The sequence below is a fragment of the Idiotropiscis lumnitzeri genome, chromosome 11, assembly GCF_059441095.1.
Source record: "Idiotropiscis lumnitzeri isolate Australia: NSW breed Sydney's pygmy pipehorse chromosome 11, RoL_Ilum_1.0, whole genome shotgun sequence".
NCBI lineage: Eukaryota > Metazoa > Chordata > Actinopteri > Syngnathiformes > Syngnathidae > Idiotropiscis > Idiotropiscis lumnitzeri.
The window spans coordinates 11,257,685-11,273,764 of NC_142401.1; the positions used below are offsets into that span (position 1 = coordinate 11,257,685).

At 41.7% G+C, this 16,080-nt stretch overlaps 2 protein-coding genes across 2 annotated transcripts; one reads left to right on the top strand and one right to left on the bottom strand.

Annotated features, from left to right (window-relative positions):
• Nucleotides 1-1,154: 1,154 nt before the first annotated feature.
• Nucleotides 1,155-12,471, top strand: usp4 (ubiquitin specific peptidase 4). Its single transcript, XM_088309563.1, has 22 exons — nucleotides 1,155-1,438; nucleotides 3,744-3,871; nucleotides 3,970-4,100; nucleotides 4,254-4,380; nucleotides 4,470-4,615; nucleotides 5,510-5,571; nucleotides 5,652-5,798; nucleotides 6,077-6,194; nucleotides 6,279-6,452; nucleotides 6,520-6,678; nucleotides 7,139-7,363; nucleotides 7,533-7,616; nucleotides 7,740-7,834; nucleotides 7,911-8,093; nucleotides 8,174-8,400; nucleotides 9,232-9,453; nucleotides 9,541-9,611; nucleotides 9,693-9,808; nucleotides 9,902-10,051; nucleotides 10,464-10,567; nucleotides 10,990-11,078; nucleotides 11,204-12,471. Exons 1-22 carry the CDS (start codon nucleotides 1,305-1,307, stop codon nucleotides 11,312-11,314), a joined length of 3,003 nt encoding a protein of 1,000 aa, XP_088165689.1. The 5' UTR covers nucleotides 1,155-1,304; the 3' UTR covers nucleotides 11,315-12,471.
• A 1,097-nt stretch (nucleotides 12,472-13,568) lies between these two features.
• gpx1b (glutathione peroxidase 1b) lies at nucleotides 13,569-15,772 on the bottom strand. Its single transcript, XM_088308473.1, has 2 exons — nucleotides 15,412-15,772; nucleotides 13,569-14,137 (listed from the first exon to the last, which is right to left on the bottom strand). The coding sequence occupies exons 1-2, from the start codon at nucleotides 15,625-15,627 to the stop codon at nucleotides 13,787-13,789; spliced, it is 567 nt and encodes a 188-aa protein (XP_088164599.1). The 5' UTR covers nucleotides 15,628-15,772; the 3' UTR covers nucleotides 13,569-13,786.
• Nucleotides 15,773-16,080: the final 308 nt, after the last annotated feature.

Consider the following 16,080-nt stretch of genomic DNA (forward strand, 5'->3'; position numbering starts at 1 on the left):
CCTTTATTGTCATTGTACTCGGTGTGCAACGAGATTGGAGAGCTCCCCTCTCCAGTGCAATACAACAATAATTTAATTAAATATATAAATTAGATTAATTAAAGATTAAATAATTAAATAGAAAATAAATATGAAATTGGATAAATAAAAACACATTATGTTGCTGTTCTACAAGATAGGGGTAATTGTGTGTGAGAGTTCAGCATGGAGATGGCTCTCGGGAAGAAACTGTTTTTCAGTCTGTTAGTCTTTGTATTGATGCACCTGTAGCGGCTGCCAGAGGGCAACGGGTCGAACAGGTGTGAGCTAGGGTGAGTATTGTCTTTGATTATATTGAGAGCTCTGCTGAGGCACCGGGTGGTGTAGATGTCCGACAGGGAGGGGAGAGGGCAGCCAATAATCCTCTGCACTGTTTTGACTGTCCTCTGGAGCCTCACTCTGTCTGCCTCAGTGCAGCTGCCGTACCAGGTAGAGACACAGTAAGTCAGCAGGCTCTCGATGGACGAGAGGTAGAAGGCCAGCAGCAGCTTCTTGTCCAGGTTGAATTTCCTGAGGACCCTCAGGAAGTGCAGATGCTGGTGGACCTTCTTTATCACTGCTGTGGTGTTGTGCCTAGGAGAGGTCATCGGAGATCTGTACTCGCAGGAACGTGAATGTGTGAACCCTCTCGACAAACACACCTTTTACGTAGAGGGGGGGTTGTACAGTCTTGTTCAGCTTTGTGGTTAAGACAATTTCCTGTGGCTGAATTTCCCTAAATTGTTATCATGTGCAATATATTGTTTTCCTTATAGTTGATTTTCCTGGATATTATAAAAATTAGCGCGTTCCTATTTTATATTTTTGTCTATTTGACAGTCATGCTATGATTTAAAAAAAAAGTTACTCACCAGTTATTCAGTACTTGAGTATTTCTTTTCCAGAATGTTTTTACTTTTACTTGAATCATGTTATTGCATAACAGTACTCTGACTTGAGTGCATTACATTCTTGTTCTCTCAATGTCTAGTCTGTGGCTTTTGCATTTTAAAAATAGCGTTTGCACCTACTTGAATAACAACACGTAGGCTCGTTCTTTATCGTGAGACTACTCACGGTTTAATTGATGTAAAAAGCGTGACGTGAGGTGCAACATGCTGGCACCGTGTGTCCGTGTGTGCTGTCGAGGAGGCGACGACACAACAGCTACGCCCGGGTCTGAATGCAGCAGCCCGTGAGTGCCTCGCAGCCACCGTAGAAGAAGAACGCCCTCCTCGCCCCAAACCGCTTCTTCTCGTCTTCCAGCCGGCACATTCGCCTACACGATGGCCGAGGGAGGCGGACCCGACTCGGGCGGCTCGGCGGACTCCGATTCGGAGGTGCCAGCCGCATCGACGGAAAACCAAAAACAGACTATCGGCTCGCTGTTGAAGACCACGTTGAAAAAGGACGACGAATGGTGAGAAGAAGCCACGGGCCGACTCAGGGCTAGCTTGCCAATTCTAGCCTTTAGCTAAGCTTCAGACCGGAAATGCTAACGTGCTACCACAAGGAAGCTAACAGCCCTGTTGTTTCGCTCTTTTTTTTTAAAATCACCAGTTTGGTCCCTCTTAATATTTGTCGCTTAATTCTGCTAGGTCGCCCATTTGTAATTTCTGTCATTGTTGCCCCGCGTTACTATATTAACGCTGGACAGTTAATAGATTTTGTCAGCAAATATCTCAGCAGCACGACGGCTGAGTAGCTATTTAAAATGTTTCTATTTGGATTCAACGCGTTTTGTCGTCTGATGATGCGTTGGATCACTGACTATTAATACGGGCCTTGGTTTCCGGATTGTGTGTTCAACCCCACTCTGTTGCTTGGCTAGCCGGGAAGAACCACAACCTTGGTAGCTAGCTGATAGGACTATCCAGCATTGTCATGTCATGTCGTGTTGTCATGTGTACTAGTAGTAGCAAAAGATACAGGACTGTTCTTAGCAACCGCTCTGGTATGGTTCAAACTGCCCCGCCCTAAGTGATGATAAAGAAATGTAATCTTATCTGTCAATTACTGGATGTGTCGTGATCGTTTTATTTTACATAAACTGAGTCAGGTGCTTATAAAATAACTCATGCGGTTATACATTAAGTAGTTGAGGCTTTATTTGTAAGGATGCACAAATACCACTTTTTTTTTTTCAAACTTTTTTTTACCTCCCCGTGATATCGTATCATGACGTTGGGATATCGTTCCATCCCATGTAGCAACGTGACAAGATTTCCCCAAATTAACAGTCCATCAAAATGCTAAAATGGTTGGGATGGCCATTTAAGAATGAGTACAATGCATCAAATATTTTGAAAACTGAATGATGGGCTCCAGAGTAATCTACATCCATTTTACATACATTTTGTGTGTGCGAAAGGTTTGTTGTAATTGTTTTTTCGCCTTTAAAAAAAAAATGAGTTAAAAAGTTTGCAAACTAGAAGAAAACAGTTTAGCGTCAATATTTTTTATCGTTGTCCATTGCATTTCACCTGCGACTGCTTGATGAGAATACTAGTGTTGTTTTTGACAGGCATTTTTGATTCAGTCTTAGTCTTTTGGATGAAAATGCTTATTAGTTTTCATCACATTTAGTCATTCCTATTCATGATAGTTTGTCTAGTTTTAATTGGCGAAAACTCAAAAAGGTTTTAATCTAGTTTTAGTTGACAGAAACTCCCCAAAATAGGTTTAGTCTGGTTTTTGTAAATTTATTCGACAAAAACTATAAAGGTTTTAGTCCGTTTTAGTTACAAAAATACATACAAGGTTTCCAACTCAATGGCAAAGACTTTATGATCGACTACTAAGGATTATGCATTACAAATAAATAAATGTGGTAACAGTGGGATCAATGCTCTGCTCCAAAATAAGCCGAGAACCGAAATATTTTATTTGGCAACTCTTGTGGTTTTATTTCACTTAAAGCAATATAAATAAATCGAATAAAAATGTGTGAACAAAATAGACTGGTAGTAGACTTGTTCTAATACTGTCCCACAAGGACAAACTATCAAACATATGCCTTCTTTACTTGGAACAGCTTGCAGTTATCAGAATGAAGTAGCCTAGCGAGTGTCACTGTCGCCATGGTCCGTCAAAGGAAAGCGTGTGCGAGCCGAGACGAATGACCGCAGACGTGTCCGTGTTTTGTTGTGCCGGTGTGTGCGACGCATGAGCCCTGCGTGCCGTCCCGGTGGTAGGCGTCCCCTAACACGGATAGTTTGCGCCAGCATTACAATTTTTTGAAAGACAGATTAGATTACAATACAAATTCATGTCAGCCACTGGAGCAGAGCATAATTCGTATCCGCCAAAGGTGTTGGCATCCGTGTCTTTAAAGTATTGGTGTGTAGTATCGGAACATTTTTACAGATACCAAGTACTGTACTGATAAGCATCGATACTGCTACCTCTTTGTTAACTACAAATGGAAGTGAGGATTGTTGTATATGGCTTCCATTTTAATTCTACATTCAATTCATGTGCTGCTTGCTATCTTTCCATGTGATTTCCCACAAGCAAGCTTCTTAAGTAAAGCAGATTGAGAGTGGGAAAGCGCTCCTCCGGTGATTCGGTGAGAGCTGTAGATAGCTTCATATGTCAAGACATGTCCCAGTTGCATAATATTCAAGCCATTTACTGCATTTCCTCATCTCTCACACCCTTTAGTTTTTGCTTGACATCTAAAATTATGTACTAGCGCGTCTTCAATGCAACTTTCCCCCCCACAGGTATCTAGTGGACAGCCGCTGGTTCAAACAGTGGAAGAAGTATGTTGGCTTCGACAACTGGGACATGTACAATGTTGGAGAGCGTAGCCTCTATCCAGGACCTATTGATAACTCTGGCCTGTTTTCAGGTAAAACTGACATTTGGTCACCGCCTCTGGAAGCCACTTGAACCGTTTTTAGAAAAGTTGCCACTATTGCATTTTCATTCTTGTAATCCCCCCCAAAGACCAGGACAAACAGGTCCTGAAAGACCACCTTATGGATGAGCTAGACTATTTCCTTGTTCCCACTGAAGCATGGGATAAGCTGGTCAGCTGGTACAGCTGCCTGGGTGTCCAAAGACCCATTGTCAGAAAGGTAATTTTTATTTATTTATTTTTTTTTTAACTTTGCTTTTGTTTTCAGTTTGACTATCTACTTACGTCTTCTCTTTCAGTTATTACTTTTGCTTTCACTTAAGCTACAGTTCTCTATTATTCAATACAAGTATTGTTTCTATTTCCCTCCCAGGTTGTGGAACATGGAATGTTCGTGAAACACTGCAAGGTGGAGGTGTACCTGCTGGAGCTGAACCTGTGTGAGAATGATAACATGGACATTGTGGTCACACGTCACTTCAGTAAAGCTGACACTATCGGTGAGAGACTTCCCCAGAGCCTTCTGTGAACCTTTTGGCATGACCCGTAGATGTCTCCCTTTCCATCATATTTTTTTTTCTTTTTGCAGATACCATAGAAAAAGAAATGAGGACACTGTTCAATATTCCACGGGAAAAGGAAACAAGGCTCTGGAACAAATACATGAGCAACACGTATGAGCAGCTCAACAAGCCTGACAGCACTGTACAGGACGCTGGCCTCTTCCAGGGGCAGGTAATTTAAACCCTTTGAATTCCGTCCGTCCATTCTCTGTGGCACAGTGTCTTGTGAGTTTAATTCTTTCTCTGTAGCTTCAAACCATTTAGCACTCATAACAAATCTTTGCAGCAAGACGAAAAAAATAGACGAGCTATAACCACTATATTAAAAAAAAAAAAAAAAAGCGAAGGCATTGGACTTAAAAAAAAAAAAGTGCTGGGGAGAGCGAGTTGGACACATTCAAGCCAAACAGTTGTCTGGGGATGGAGACGGATGTGAAACGACTGAGTCACCATTAAACAGACCAATACACTTGTTCAAGCACAATGACTGATGCACAGCACAAAAGTTGCTATTCATCGCGACAGCTCTATTGTTCAATCCCTTCTGGATGAAAGTCATAAATGGCCGCCTCATTTACTTGCATTTTATTGCGCTTTTTAAAGGTTTGAAACTCACAAAGGAGAATTAGGGGCCACTTTGAAAAGAAAAAAAATTTAGAAAATGATGAACGCCAAAGTTGACTATAATTGTATGATAATTGGATGAAGTGCTTTTAAAGTGCTCCAGATGATAAACGTAGTCAGTGAAAACTTCATGAAAAATATGAATGCCTGAATATATTTCCATGAATTCCCGTTATCAATGCACTAAGGTGCTGGACAAGATTGAGAACTGCTTGGAAATATGACCTGGCTGGTACATATGTTGTAACTCAAAAATTGTTTTATGCTAGTAATTTATCCCCCCCATCCATCCCCAGTAACATACTTTATCCACTTTTATCAATGCAGCATAAAAGTGTAACCATATATGTCAGTGATGCTATATTTAGTGTGAGGTGGAGGCCACTTGAGAGGAATAGATTGGTTTGCATTGGTTTTAATACAGCTTCTTTGTGCCCCTAAGGTACTTGTGATTGAACGCAGGAACGAAGATGGAACGTGGCCCAGACAAGCCTCTCATGCCAAGTAAATAATACGCGTGCGCGTGCTTACGAAACTGTATTGTCTTTGATCCTCAAATGCATTTTCTGATTCTTGTTCACCAGGTCAAGTACAACCCCATCTCGGACTTTCACCACTTCCCCAAAACTCTCCTCAAGCTCATCAGCCAGTATCTCCCCCTCCGTCATCAACGGAAACAGCAGCTGCGGTGCCGGTTATACGCTCAACAACAGCGCCACGACAGGCGGCAGGCACGTATCTGTAGCTGACGTCACACTCATTCCCCCAAAGTATTCACTTGTGGAATTTATTATCTAGTGTTATGGCAACATGGAGAGTAAGCAGTTTGCCTCACGGTAGCCTAACAGTCAAATAAGTGGCAGCAGTAGATTAAGGAAACAAATGTATGAACAAGAAAAAAAATACTTGGGGTGTCAGCAATGAAAACAGTTCTGATATTTGAATGTCTTATTTTTACGTTTACATGAAGTGTTGTTCTTGACAGTAATCGTAACTGCTCTTCCAACAGCCTGGGGGGTTATAATTCCTACAGCTCCTCTTACAACTATAGAGAGTCCCAGTCCCAGCCTGGTTTATGTGGTCTGAGTAATCTAGGCAATACGTGCTTCATGAACTCTGCTCTCCAGGTAAAAACTTCACTGAAACATGTAAGTGTATGTTTTTGTTCACATAATCCACTCTTGTGTTATTTTTTTGTTTTGTTCCCACAGTGCCTGAGCAACGCATCACCACTCACCGAATATTTCCTCAACGACCAGTACGAGGCCGAGATTAACCGAGGCAATCCGCTGGGAATGCGGGGCGAGATTGCCGAGGCCTACGCTGATCTTGTGAAGCAGATGTGGCTCAGCCGGAGCAGCTCTGTGGCCCCACGTACCTTCAAAGTATGTCTTCTAGGACGACCGTTATGTCTTCAGACAGAGGATCTAACGACTGCATTTTTATTTCCAGACCCAGGTGGGCCGCTTTGCTCCCCAGTTTTCAGGCTACCAGCAGCAGGATTCCCAAGAGCTGTTGGCCTTCTTGCTCGACGGACTCCACGAAGATCTGAACCGTGTAAAGAAGAAGCCTTATCTGGCCCAAACGGATGCTGAGGGCCGTCCCGATGAGGTAGAAAAATGAAGCCATGCAATGTGTTTTGCTCGTAAAATGTTCATGTGTAGTTTGGAAAAGTGAACATGTATGAAAAATGTCTTCGTATACAAATACTTTGGTCTCTGGAGTGCTCAATTAACATCACAAAAGCTCACTAGATATGTTTCTTTTTTTTGAGTAGTTGTTACCAAACGGGTCAGAAATGTTGCTAAATTGGCAACACTGAGTAGCCCACATGAGTCGATGTTGCAATGGCTTCCCGTCTCTCTCCGCTTGTGGTGGTAACAACTGCCACACTCTGCATTTGACAGAACCGCCTCCTTAAACTGATTAATTTCTACCACTGTTTCGTCACAGCAGACACCTGGAAACTGTTTTTTTCTGCAAATTGCATATTATCTCAACTTTTCCTGACGATACTTGACTTGACTGCCAATTTAAAATGATCCTTTTTTCCCCCTACTTTTTATCCCAGATAGTCGCAACGGAAGCCTGGAAAAACCATCGCTTACGCAACGACTCGGTCATCGTCGACATCTTTCACGGCCTTTTCAAATCCACCCTGGTGTGCCCGGAGTGCTCCAAGGTGTCCGTGACCTTTGACCCCTTCTGCTACCTCACTCTGCCTCTGCCCATGAAGATCGACCGAACCATGGAGGTCGTCCTTGTGCGTTCTGACCCGCAGTCCAGACCCACACAGGTGAGCTCCTTTACAGAACCTACGAATTCTGCATATAATACATTCACTACATAATCATAATATATTACTTTAAGAAAATCATTTTATTTGACCATGTAAAATGTAGATGTATTTTGTATTAGAGTGTGTAGTTCGGTGATTAATGTTGTATTTTCTTTTCTTGCGGCAGTATCGAATTGTGGTTCACAAACTGGGCACGGTGACGGATTTATGCAGCGCCTTGTCCAGACTCTGTGGAATTCCTCCAGAAAATGTTAGATGTTACACTTTACTCTGAAAATCAAGTGGGCTCGACACTATCAGATTCATCCTTTTTATTTTCAAGGTTAAACGGAAGCTCTGTCTGCTAACATTGTGTTGTATGTCTTACTTTTAGATGGTGGTGGCTGATGTTTATAATCATAGGTTCCATAAAATTTACCGAAGGGATGATGGCCTCAATCAAATTATGGATAAAGATGACATCTTTGTGTAAGATTATTTCTTTTTCTTGATCAATCCATTATTTGGCGTGTACTTTGTGCTTGACAGTATGTGTGTGACGCAGGTATGAGGTGCAGGAGGAGGACAGCGAGACGATGAACCTACCAGTCTATTTCAGGGAGCGACATTCGAAACACGCCGGAAGCTCCTCCAGCACTATGCTCTTTGGCCAGCCTTTAGTCATCACTGTGCCTCGGCAAAACCTCATTGCAGACGATCTTTATGAGAAGATCCTTGAGAGGATTGGGTGAGAATCCACTCATAACAAGAAAAGAGGGCCTGGGTGTGTCCGTTACTCAACTGATGTATTTTTATCTCCTTTTGCAGCCGCTACGTAAAACAGCCATTGAGCGTGGGGACTGAAAGCAGAGCCTCGGCTTCGGCCACCTTTGCCAGCTGCAGTCAAGTTCCTGATTATTCCTCCTCATCCAGTGGCAATGCCAGCCTGGGTGGCTGCGGCAGTCCATTGTCGGACGGGGCCACCTGCAGCGCCAGCTCCAGTAACGGCAGCAACCACTCGGGGACTTGCACTGAAACCAACGGCGTCTATGATGGTCAGTGACACCTCTCACTTTATTTTCTTAATGGGAATGGTTCACTATTTCCTTTCCTTGGTAGAAAATTAAGAAGGGATTAATTATGTGGTTGTTAACAGAAAAAAAAATCTTACTTTACTATGATTTATTTTAAGCAGAAAATACAAATACATGTGTGTTGTTAACACGTAATTATATTTATTGCTGAATTATGCATTTTTCACAATGTTTTAACACTTAAACGGTTTGTGGTAAAAGGAAAGGGAAGCTGTCTGCCTGTTGTTCCTTTTTTTTTTGTTTTTTTAACCGTTTTCCTGCAAAGCCTCATTGTAGATTCTCAGTCATCTCGCTTGTGGTCATCAGCCAAGGCTTAATCCAGGCAGCCGGACTCTCTTGTTTTTTTTTCGACTAACAATTTTGATTTATACAACGTAAAAAAGATTATGCTCACAATAAAATATTATATAGTGGTGCTAGACTGCCACACATCGAACAGATAACAGCTGGTTCTTGTTGTGAAATGTGAGCTTGTCACCTTGAACAGTGTGTAGGGTTCCAATTAAGGGATGGGGAAAGCACCTTTTGATGTTGGCAACTCATGTATCCAGGAGCAGATTAATTCCGCCGGTAGTTTTGTCATAATAAAGGATTGGTGTGTTTGTTTGATTTAGGTTGAGCTGTACTTCTTATTAGGGTGACAAAGTAGAATTAGTGCACATCAATTTGCCTCAGAGACACAATCAGCAGTATTTTCCACTCAATTTTCAATGGTTATTATTGATTGACAAATTGATTTTTATGCCTTCCTTAATTAGAGTTTTTTTTCCCCTTTCTCCCCCATGTTCTCAGGGGAAGAAGAGGCCATGGACCACCAAGTGAGTCCAGAGCCGCAAAACGGCCAGTCTGAGGAGGAGGAAGAGGAAACATCTGATTTGGAAAATGGGACGAAAGAGGATGAAGCCAAAACGGGCTCCCTACCTGCTAAGCTCTTCACCTTCAGCGTTGTCAACTCTTACGGAACAGCCAACATCAGCCCACTGCCTTGTGACGGAAACGTCCTCAAACTTAATCGTCAGTTTGTTTTATGATTGTGTCCCTACTTTTTTTTAATATATATATTAAATGGCATCTTTTTCTAATGTGTCTGTATTTGTACAGCACATTCCACTGTGGCTATCGACTGGGACCCTGACTCCAGGAAAATGTGTTACGATGAACAGGAAGCAGAGGTTAGTGTTTTTGCATATATATTTATTATTGTGTGGTGTTTTTTTTTTGTTTTTTTTTTGTCAACACGTTTTGTTCATCAGGCGTATGAGAAACATGATAGCATGCTCCAGGCCCAGAAAAAGAAAGCCACCGTGGCTCTGAGAGAATGCATCGAGCTCTTCACAACCATGGAGACACTTGGAGCTCATGATCCATGGTAGTGTTCCTCTGTAAATTCATGTATTTTTTTAATTTTTTTTGTATCTCCCACCTACTAACGTTGAATATTTACATTCATTTTGTTTTCCAGGTATTGTCCCACGTGCAAAAAACACCAGCGGGCCACGAAAAAGTTCGACCTGTGGTCATTGCCTCGTATTCTGGTCGTTCACCTGAAGCGTTTTTCTTACAATAGATGCTGGAGGGACAAACTGGACACAGTGGTGGATTTTCCCATCAGGTATGCTGGTGTCGTGTGTCAATGTGAAAATCCCTGCGAGTATTAATTTATTTTGTCCTGCCACTAGATGGCTCTGAAAACAAACAAACATGACAATCTGAATGAGGAAGCCTGGTTGCATTTTTCAGAAATGACACTCAACCCACCTGAACAAAAAGTACAATGGCACTCTTGTCAGCTTGGTGTGTCGAAATTTCAGCTGAAGCAATCTTTCTTTGTTTAACGTTTAAAAAAGAGAAGTAAAATCAAGAATTGCGGTGCACCCTATTTCCTCTTGTGACCTCATAGAGGAAGGACGACACAGAAAACATTCAAGTGCTTTTTCTAAAGTCTGACTCATGATTGCCACAGTTGCATTTCAGAGTCTCTGAATAACAATATGTTGTCATGTTTTTTTTTTTTTTTCAACCAGAGATCTGAACATGTCAGAGTTTTTATGCGACCCCAAGGCTGGGCCTCACACATATGATCTTGTCGCTGTGTCCAACCATTATGGAGGAATGGGAGGAGGCCACTGTAAGTCACATTGCCGTCTTGTTATTCCGCAACCAGTGTTCCACAGAATAGTACAGCCAACTCTTAAACCACTGCTGATTGCTCATTGGTCCAGCTGATTTTTCTTTGCTTTCAATCAACACGCACAGTATTTTCCACCACTGTCTCCACTTTGTTTAAAAAAATATCCCTTTTCTCTTAAATGCCCTAAGGATTTTAGGGCATTTCTTAGCATCTTAAAAAAAATAAAAATACAAGATTTAAAAAAAAAAATAAAGATTCAAACAATGGTTATCCAGCACAATTGCAACGTACAGTTAGCTAGCCATGCTTACGCTTGCTTTGGAGCACCTCATTGTCAATCCTGAATGTGCGTGCGCCATGAAGAGAAAGGCAGAAGAGGGCCCCATTACCATCAGCTAACACTTGCCTCTGTCTGACAGACACGGCGTATGGCAAGAATAAAGTGGACGGAAAGTGGTATTACTTTGACGACAGCAGCGTGTCGTCCTCCTCGGAGGACCAGATTGTGGTAAGCTTGAATTCCTCATGCAACGCATTGTCATTGTGAATAGCTTCCGCTTTCATCCGACGCTCACCAACCTCGGTGTCAAGTGTCCCCGTTTTTGTAACCTAACCCTTGCCGTCCTCTCGCAGACTAAAGCGGCCTACGTGCTGTTCTATCAGCGGCGGGAAGAGGAAGGTCAGCCCGCCGCCTCGCTGGGAGGAGCCGCCGACGCTGGTGACGATCACATGGACTTGAATTGAACACAAGACTGCAAACCGACCCGCAGACGCTGCTTTAGTGACAAAGACTATCAATGTTATCCCCACCATAACAATATCCTCTTCGATTTTCGTCTACTATGTTGACAGCTGACCCGAGAGAGTAATAAGTATAGCTAGTTAGTTACGAGGAGTAACATGGTCACTCTGGATGATCAAACGCAAAACAGTATGAATATCTTCTAAAAGCCAAATGCGAAGCTCGTCTCAACCAAAGTGTTCTGAGCTGCGTATGGAAGTTTGTTTGTCGATGAGCCTGCTGTGAGATATCAACTCCACTTTTTCTGGACATTACTTGGGCTATGCTGTTTCCAACCCCATAAGGAGCAGCTTGTCCTACACACACACACACACACCACTTCAGTTAGTTGTGATAAACTGCAAAAAGCGGCCTTTCGTCTGCTGCTTCCTTGGGGAATACAACATCTACCTGCTTCTGGTGTACAGCCTCGGCATTCAGGGTTGGGATCTGTCATACATCTCCAGACCTTTTTTTTTTTCCCAAACTGCTTGTGATAAATCATGTACATTATTGCACAGCTGCATTGAAATGGCTCTGTTGTTTGATATCTTACAAGCACATCCAGTTAGAGACATAAAGTAGAGCTTTATTGAAGGAGAGTGATCCTCCGGGTCAGTCTGCATATTATCAGAGGGAGGCAGGGCCAACAGCATCCAGTCAATGATCTTACTCCACTGTCCTAGACGGAATAGATTCCCGTGATTGCCGACTAGTCTATAATAAACAATCCCATTAAGCACGGTTTGTGAATGTTGGAATGTGCTGCTGATTCAAAGGCACTTAAAGTTTTAGGAGTGGCGATTTAAATGACTGGTCACCTTCATGTAGAGGTCTTGTACCGGGGAAACACCACTGCTTTTCAGATGCCACTGACTTGCCATACGTGTCATATGTAATTGTAATTCAGCAGCTAAAACCCAGTCAGTGATTTTGGTCTTGGGTCACCAAATCCAAAAGAATTCAACCTTACTGAAGAGATGTAAATAATCACACTATTTTAAATAGGTGTAAACATTCTTGTCCTCATATTTATCATGCTGATATCTACAGGATTTGTTTTTAAATGGAAAATATTTGAAGTCAAACTACAATTAAAGACTGGATGCCTCAACGAGAATGTGCTTTGTTTGGAGTCAATTTGCTCACCAGAGTTGGGCCTCCAAAAGTGGTAGCTCAGTGAGCATATGAAGGAATAACTACTAAAGCGTTTTGCTTTTTCTTTGGTATTTTTTTGTCCTGCCACCAATGAGGAAATGTGTGATAATGGATTGGAAGCACAAACTGTGATGTACAAAAGGCTGAGTAATATGAGCAATACAATTAGTATTATTTACATTTTACCAAGCTACGCATCTCAAATAACAATTGCTCCAAAAGCAACTTCCTTTTCCTGTTTGACACAAGGTGAGTTTTTTCTTTTTTTAAACAAAAAACTAATTTTGTTTATGCAATGGTTATTACATGTTTACATACCAAATTTGACGTAAATTTGAAAGTTGGGCCACGTTGAGTTCAAATGGTCAACTAAAATAATTCTGATTTTGTCATTTAAAATTAGGATTAATTACTTCAAAATATGTATCGAAAATTCAAATAGAATTGACTTACATTGGAAACTGTTGAATTGCCATTTCTTAAGGATTTTTTTTAATTAGACCTATGAAGTGAGCTGGTGTAAAAAAAAAAATGATTTTGTTTGACGTCTGTGGTGTGCAGTGTGGTTTGGTTCAGTGTTGCTTGTGAAATAATTTTGCAAAGGCAGTTTCATTTGAAGGGGAAGTCAACTCAAATCTTTTCTTGACAATATGTTCAATGAAGCCCCCACTACTCTATATACACGGTATTCTGATATTTTGGACTGTGAATTAAGCAGCAAAGTCCACCTGTTAAACCATTTTTTTGGGCATTTTGCCACTTACTGTTTACAAAAAATTACATCACAGTTGCTCAAGGATCAGCTTGTGAACGTCACATGAGGAAACGCCAAAACTAGGTGAGTCGTGATCATTCAACAACTTTGTCATTTTCAGCGACAGCAAAAGGCAATATTAATTACAATACTGTGTTTAGACTAGTGGTGCCGCAGAGAACTTATTGAATTTTTATTTTTTACATGACTGATTTCCTTAAAGTGATGCAATCTACAATTGTAGGTGTTGTGAAATGGACTGTAAATGATTGCACAGGTCGATCTCAATTTAACAAGAGGCCAGACACGGAAGAAAGACATTTATTTGTTCTTTTGAACCGCCACTGTGCTTTACATGTATTTAATGTAGCTGAAGTGTTCCATTTCTTTACAGTGCATCAGGTGACCACCTCACAAGTGGCGTGGTTACAGAGGTCACCTTCATTGAGTAAAATAACAGAAAACAGCACACGTCAACAAGAGAGCACAGTTGGTCCTGACAGGATGAGGAGCTTTTCCTTTGTTAGTTTGCTTGACTCAAGAGCTTCTTGATATCTCCCTCGATGTCACTCGTGAGGAACCTGCGGCTGTAGCGCTTGAAGGGCACGCCGGCCGGCCCGATGAGGAACTTCTCAAAGTTCCAGGACACGTCGTTCCTGCAGACGGGGCTCCAGATGATAAATTTGGGGTCGCCCATCAAGGACGAGGGGTCGTCGCTGGGGAACGGGAGGCTCTCGCGCAGGAATGTGAAAAGCGGGTGGGCGTCCTTCCCATTCACGTCTACCTTCTCGAGGAGCTGGAACTTTGGCTGGAAGCCATTCCCAGGTCGGATGTACTTCAGCGACTGGAGAATTTCATCATTCTTGCAGTTCTCCTGCACAATAACATCACACTGGTGTGTTAAGACAGCAATAATGGAATCATTAATAGTAGGGATGTAGGATTCCACTTTTCTTAAGACCAACATCAATACCAGTATTCACGATTGAGTACCAACCAGTACCATCAGTACATTCGATACATAAAATAAAAAAAAAAAAAAAGTAATTTCCTTTCTTTACAATGCCCATGTTGATTTGGCAAACCGTTGCAGTGTATGCTCGATACTGGTGAGGAAATAATCATCATCAGGTTCTTTTCGCCTGAAGTATCAGTGGGTGGTATCGACAGCCTTCGCAAGTACGCAATACCTTCAAAGAAGGCAAGTGTTGATCTGATACAGATACCTGGTATTGGTACTCAACAACCTAATAACACTAATAATACTAATACAAGTCTTTGTCCAGTGATTACTAACAACTACTGCGGCACATTCCATGTCTAAATCACTACAATCAAATGCCCTTCCACTAGTTGGTATGGACATTCGTCCGTCCATTTTCAAGACCACTTGAATGTATTTGGGATTACGTTATGATTAACAAACCATGAACCCAAATAAATATGCAAGAACAATAAAAAAACTAGTCGGGTCAATTTCTGGGAAGAATGAGTTGAGCTTCCTCGTGATTGATTTGCAGCTAATTATCCCACAATGGTAATCTTTCAGTGACTTGTAACGACTTGGCAACAGAATCTGGTCAGGTCAGGTTAAGCATTAACCACAATGGCAATGGCTCTTTTGTATTGAGTAGTAGTTAGTATTGTTAGCTGTTTGGTCATTTCGTCATTCCAACAGGTTGGGCTGAACCCAGAGTCGAAACACGAGCGTCAGGCTGTAAAACACATGCTGACCCTCAACAATTCTGAATCTGAATATTTATTTAGTTTCGGCGCAATTTTACAAACATTTTTTTTTAAACCTCAGGGGAATTATAGTAACACATAACATAAACAATAATTACATGTTCTGCACTCAGGAACATGCATGCAAATTAATGTTTATTTAAAAAAAAAAAAAAACCTCGTCATTCATGTGGGTTGTCACTGCATTTTTTGTGCACCACAGTAACCAAGCCTTTTATGACCTGACTAACCAGAAATTCTGCAAATTTCCAGTTAACTCAACCAACAAATTTACCAAATCGCAAATTACCCCTAAATATAAAAATGTAACAATCTATGTATTTTATATGCGTTACCTATAGCAACCCAAATGTGGGGGGAAAATACTAAATATCAAGAGGGTGATGAAAAAGTTTTGCTCACCTGATGGCCAAACTGGTTGCAGGGCACACCCAGGATAACGAGCCCCTTGCTGGCATAGCGCTCGTGGAGCTCGTTCATCTGGGTGTAATCCCTGGTGGTCGTCCCTCAGAGAGACGCGACGTTCTCAATGAGGACCACTTTGCCCTGAAGCGAGGAGAAATTAAACGTTTCCCCCGTTAGCAGCTTGGTCGTGTGGTTGTAGAATCGTGTTGCCATTGCGCAGCTCGAGATGTCACTTGTGCCTAAAGTCTCAGTGTAAAACGACTGACCCACTTCCCGAAAGTCTGGAGGGAACCTTGAGGAGTGCCCAAAGAGTTTTCACCTGTGAAGATAGTTCACCGCCTACCTAAAACGACTAACCGACAAACGAGTGTATATATCCCCTTTATCGGGTAAAGGCTTAATTAAGTACAGGTAAAATTCAATATATATTCTTTGAAGCCTTCACAATACTTTTAATATATGTAACACAGAAATTTTATAATGTTTGATACTTTTAGATGCGCACGTGGAGGTACCTTGTTTAGTGATGTGTGTGTTTATATGCACAGCCTGTGCCGATGTGACTAATTGTTAGTTACAATTTTAGGCTACCGCTCAGCCAAGAGCTCAATGTACATAAATCAAGCTACTCGCTTCAACCAGAAACCGACTATAAATTCAATTATA

Excerpts from the sequence above, each read along its gene's own strand:
- usp4 (XM_088309563.1), top strand. The coding sequence starts at position 1,305 with ATGGCCGAGGGAGGCGGACCCGACTCGGGCGGCTCGGCGGACTCCGAT. Across the intron at positions 7,617-7,739 it reads GTGGAATTCCTCCAGAAAAT|ATGGTGGTGGCTGATGTTTA; the intron begins GTTAGATGTTAC and ends TCTTACTTTTAG. Across the intron at positions 7,835-7,910 it reads GATAAAGATGACATCTTTGT|GTATGAGGTGCAGGAGGAGG; the intron begins GTAAGATTATTT and ends TGTGTGACGCAG.